Raw genomic sequence first — 5,000 nt, forward strand, 5'->3', positions numbered from 1 at the left:
GTTGAACTTTAACCAGTCTGAGTCTTTGTGAGCAGGAGACGGCAGATTACGGGCGCCCCCTGGCGGTGCTTCTGGAGACGGGGCTGCAGAGTCCGGACGACGGGCCGGTGCTGGATCCTGATTGGCCGAACGTCCTGAGGGCCGAGGTGAGGGGTCATTACTGTCAGAGGAGGCTTCTTCTTTAAGAAAGTTAGACAGTTGTGGTCAAAAGTTTACAAACACTTGTAAAGAACATGTATGTCATGGCAGTCTTGACTTTTCAATGATTTCTACAACTCTTATTTGTCTGTGATAGATTTATTGGAGCACATCATTTAAATGTTGGTTCTTAAAAAACAAAACAATTATGTAAAATGTGTTGCTTTGCATGTTGCCTAATGAGGATTGTACAGAATTACATCAGTACAGTTGATTTGTAATATTGGGCAACGTTAAGCTTTAATGGAATTTTTATTTTTATTTTGATGCGATATCATAATTTATTGCAGCTCCCCTTCTGGAACGGCTGTGAGCAGGAAGATGTCTGCGTCCCCGATCTCATCCTGCACAGCCACACCGACCTGATGAGCGCTCAGTGAGTGCAAAAACACACACACATGCATTATTATAACTTTTTTTGTCTTTTAAAAAAAAGTTTAAATAGTTTTTTTATTTCATAACCTTGCACATATAAAACTGACTCTTCCTCATTGTATTTGAATTTTAATAAAAACAATTTACAACACCTTTTATTTGTGTATTCTTACTTCTGTATATTTTATATTATATATTAGAGATACAACTTTCTACTGCTGATATGTGCATTACATTTTTAATTAATTAATTAATTTGTTATTTGTTTGTTGTTCAACTCATGTTTTTTAACTTCTTTGTAATATTTGCTTTTTCAATATGAATCCAAGTCAGACCAAAACAAAGTTGTCCCAGTACATATCCCAGTGGAACGCCACATTAAATTGATGTATCTATCTACTGTATGAATTAACTCTTTAAAATGCTAATGTTCCTTGTTGTGCCTAAAGGCAGTTCTGCGGCTCCAGGGAGGGGGCGTCCTGGTCTCTGTGCAGCCAGCAGGGGGCGCCGCAAGGCTCGCTGCACGTGGTGGAGGCCGGTCGGAGGAGGGTGGTGGTGTTCGCCCGGCTGGAGAATCAGGGAGAAAATGCTTACGGAGCTTCCGTCCAAATCTCCACCTCCTCCAACCTCCTGTTCTCCAGCCTCATCGTCAAGGTACCTACCTTCCGACCGACCGACCGACCGACCGACCGACCGACCGACCGACCGACCTACCTACCTACCTACCTACCTACCTACCTACCTACCTACCTACCTACCTACCTACCTACCTACCTACCTACCTACCTACCTCACATTTCTGCGCATATTGTTAAAAATAAATAGACTAACAGTGTAAATAAAGGGTTCAGGTCTTTGAAGAAAGACATTCAATCGGCCTCTTCTGGTTAAATAAACTCTCTGTGACCCTGGCCCCTCCCCCTTTCCCCTCAGGACCAATCAGATATTCAGATCGAGTGCCACTCTGAGGACAGACTGGTCAATCAGAGGAGCTGTATCATCAGCGCTCCGTTCATGAAGTCTATGTCTCAGGTACGTTCTGCACCTGGCCTGCACACCTGTACTGATGCTAATCACCACAGATTATTAAATGATTAACCGCTTAGAGATGTCCCGCCCCTTAGCCTGTCACTTACAATGTGTGAGAGCGCTAGCCAATAGGAGCGTGAGTGTTACATAATGATGTCACTATGTCACAGAAGTAAACAAAGGAGACCAATGGAGGTGTTGCAGGCGCAGGGGGAGAGAAACACAGGGATTTTAGCCTTTGCACACCATTGACATGCACTAAAACCTATGGAACACACTACAGGAAAGGGAGGTCCCAAAAAGCAGAATAGGGCCTCTTTAAGCCCTTGCTCTTGTAAAGAAATTGTACAAAAATACGGTCACACGATGGTGAATAATCATTATTTTTGACTCTCCAAAAGTGTGTTTTTTTAGAATATTTCATAATATAATTTCACTGAACATAAAACACACAGAATATGCAAATTCAACCCTTTCAAAAAAATGGATTGTCAGTAATTACAGCCGCAGACAGGGAGCAACAGGTGTTATAATGCAGCTGCTTAACAATCAGCTGCATTGTTAAACAGCTTAAACACCCCCCCCCCCCCAGGGTCTGAATGAAGGTAATTGGTCCAGGATCTTAACGAGGCTGCAGGAGGAAACCGTCTGAGACATTAAACATCCATTAGATCATAAACTCACACCTGATGCTGACAGATGGACGCTTACATCTTCCAGTTATGAATTGTGATGTCTTGACAAAATAAAAAAGATTGCAATAAGTGTTAGTTTTACTGAGAAAAAACAAAACTCCATTCCATTTCTAATGCATTTCTTTGTACGTTTATTAGATGCAAACCTCCTGTTGATTGTGTATACAGTTATTTAGACACAATTAACACTTATAGTTTCTTGTTACGTGGAGAATAGATCATATTTGTTAACCCTTTGAGACGGGGGCGTATATGATCCCAAATATCAGGTTGTGTTCAAAGCGTCATAACTTCTAAGCTGTTTGAGCCAAAGACATGCCGTGTGTTTCCTCTTAAACTACAGAAACGGCACTAAACATCTCGGCACTACGTTTTTCATTGAGAGGCGTTTACTTATTTTGGTGAAACGAATGTGCGTAAAGTTTAAAAGATGCAGATAGACTCACCTTGATTCTGGCGCATTGCTTATCGTTTTCTGTTTGTTTGTTTAGATCTGTTCTCATCCAGCATCTTTGTTTTTGAGATAAAGAGTGTAAGAGTTTCTGAATCGGACACTCTGACTGGATGCAGTTACAGCCAATCAGAGTCAGTTCTGTGGTTTTGTGTACTGAAACGAGACCCGGTATAATTCCACCCGCGAAAACAAAATAAAAGTTGGAATACATTCTTGCTCACTCACACCAAGCCCTGGCAGCACATCACCCCCACCCTCATCCACCTCCACTGGCTCCCAGTCAAGCACCGTATCACATATAAACTCCTTCTTCTGACCTACAAATGCCTCCATGCCCTCGCCCCCCAATACCTGTCTGACCTTCTCCGCCACCACACTCCATCCCGGAAGCTCCGATCGTCTGGACAGGATCTCCTCTCTACCCCCCGCACCAGGTTGCGGACTTTCAGTGACAGAGCTTTCAGTGTAGCATCCCCCACGCTCTGGAACTCTCTCCCCCCCCCGAAATTCGCAGCGCCCCAACCCTGGACACTTTCAAAAAAGCCCTCAAAACGCACCTTTTCACCAAGGCTTTCCCCTATGGTTAGTTTGATAGGTTTATTTTTATTTTTCCGCTACTTGCTTGCCCCCCCCTCCCTGACCTGTCTGCCTCTTTTCCCCTACTCCCCCCCCCTGCCCGACTTGTGAAGCGACCTTGGGTTTCGTGAAAGGCGCTATATAAATATTATGTATTATTATTATTATTTTTAGTGTTTTAAAAGTAGACTGAGGCACGGCAAGGAAGTTCCTGCAGCTGAGGCTTTGGAGCGGATTTTTCAAGGAGGCGATGAAACTTCAGACGAATCTGCTCAGCATGCCATGTGTGATTGTGGACAGGAACTGCCAGGATATATATCATTTGTAGTCTTCAAATGTATTTTTATTTATGGGCAAATATCCCCTATTATATTTTATATAAGTCTCTAATGAGTGAAATATATCATTAGCTGATTATACTGTAAATAAAGGACCATTTATAAGGCAAAACACACAAATATACAAAAACGGAAATGTCCTATGTGGGTCTCAGGGGGTTAAGTGTTATTATGGGAGAATTCCTATTCTTGTGGTACTGCTGCCTTATTAGGCCCATATTGAGCAGAGCATATTAAGACCAACACTCATGTTCAACAACTTCCTTACTTTCAATAAATCAGCACTAATTAGAGGGTTATTGAGGAAAAACTCTCAACTGATGGCTTAGTACTTGTAGAATATGGTCATGTATAAGGCATTAATAAGTGTTTTATAATAATAATAATAATAATAATAGATGTATTTTGTTAGCGCTTTTACAGGTGCTCAAAGACGCTTTACAGATAGTGAAAAGAAAAGAAAGGAACAACAAATAAATATATAGTTAAAGTTAAAGTCAAATAATACAAAAACAATCACACATGAAAAGCCAGATTGAAGAGGTGAGTGTTTTGAAGGTGGTGAGGTCGGTGCAGTCTCTGATGGGTTGGGGCAGTGAGTTCCAGAGGGAGGGGGCAGCGACGGAGAAGGCTCTGTCCCCCCAGGTCCGGTGATTGGTGCGGGTGGGGATGGATAGGAGGTTGGCTTCTGATGAGCGGAGGCAGTGGGAAGGGGGGTGGTGGTGCAGCAGGTCTGTGAGGTAGGGGGAAGGGGTGTGGTGGTGCAGCAGGTCTGTGAGGTAGGGGGAAGGGGTGTAGTGGTGCAGCAGGTCTGTGAGGTGGGGGGAAGGGGTGTGGTGGTGCAGCAGGTCTGTGAGGTAGGGGGGAAGGGGTGTGGTGGTGCAGCAGGTCTGTGAGGTAGGGGGAAGGGGTGTGGTGGTGCAGCAGGTCTGTGAGGTGGGGGGAAGGGGTGTGGTGGTGCAGCAGGTCTGTGAGGTAGGGGGAAGGGGTGTGGTGGTGCAGCAGGTGTGTGAGGTAGGGGGAAGGGGTGTGGTGGTGCAGCAGGTCTGTAAGGTGGGGGGAAGGGGTGTGGTGGTGCAGCAGGTGTGTGAGGTAGGGGGAAGGGGTGTGGTGGTGCAGCAGGTCTGTGAGGTGGGTGGAAGGGGTGTGGTGGTGCAGCAGGTCTGTGAGGTAGGGGGGGGGGGTGTGGTGGTGCAGCAGGTCTGTGAGGTGGGGGGAAGGGGTGTGGTGGTGCAGCAGGTCTGTGAGGTAGGGGGGGGGTGTGGTGGTGCAGCAGGTCTGTGAGGTGGGGGGAAGGGGTGTGGTGGTGCAGCAGGTGTGTGAGGTAGGGGGAAG

General features: G+C 45.3%; 1 protein-coding gene across 1 annotated transcript in view; it reads left to right on the forward strand.

The window, feature by feature from the left end:
* Window positions 1-5,000, forward strand: part of itga11b (integrin, alpha 11b) — a gene marked incomplete at its 5' end in the record, with an annotated part of 17,178 nt that overhangs the window by 460 nt on the left and 11,718 nt on the right. Inside the window, 4 exons of the mRNA XM_079684541.1 lie at window positions 17-146; window positions 489-574; window positions 1,023-1,227; window positions 1,507-1,605. Of these exons, the coding sequence (XP_079540667.1) occupies window positions 17-146; window positions 489-574; window positions 1,023-1,227; window positions 1,507-1,605 (520 nt within the window). The remainder of the gene's footprint in view (window positions 1-16; window positions 147-488; window positions 575-1,022; window positions 1,228-1,506; window positions 1,606-5,000) is intronic.

The sequence above is a fragment of the Notothenia rossii genome, assembly GCF_949606895.1.
Source record: "Notothenia rossii genome assembly, chromosome: 5".
Lineage (NCBI taxonomy): Eukaryota > Metazoa > Chordata > Actinopteri > Perciformes > Nototheniidae > Notothenia > Notothenia rossii.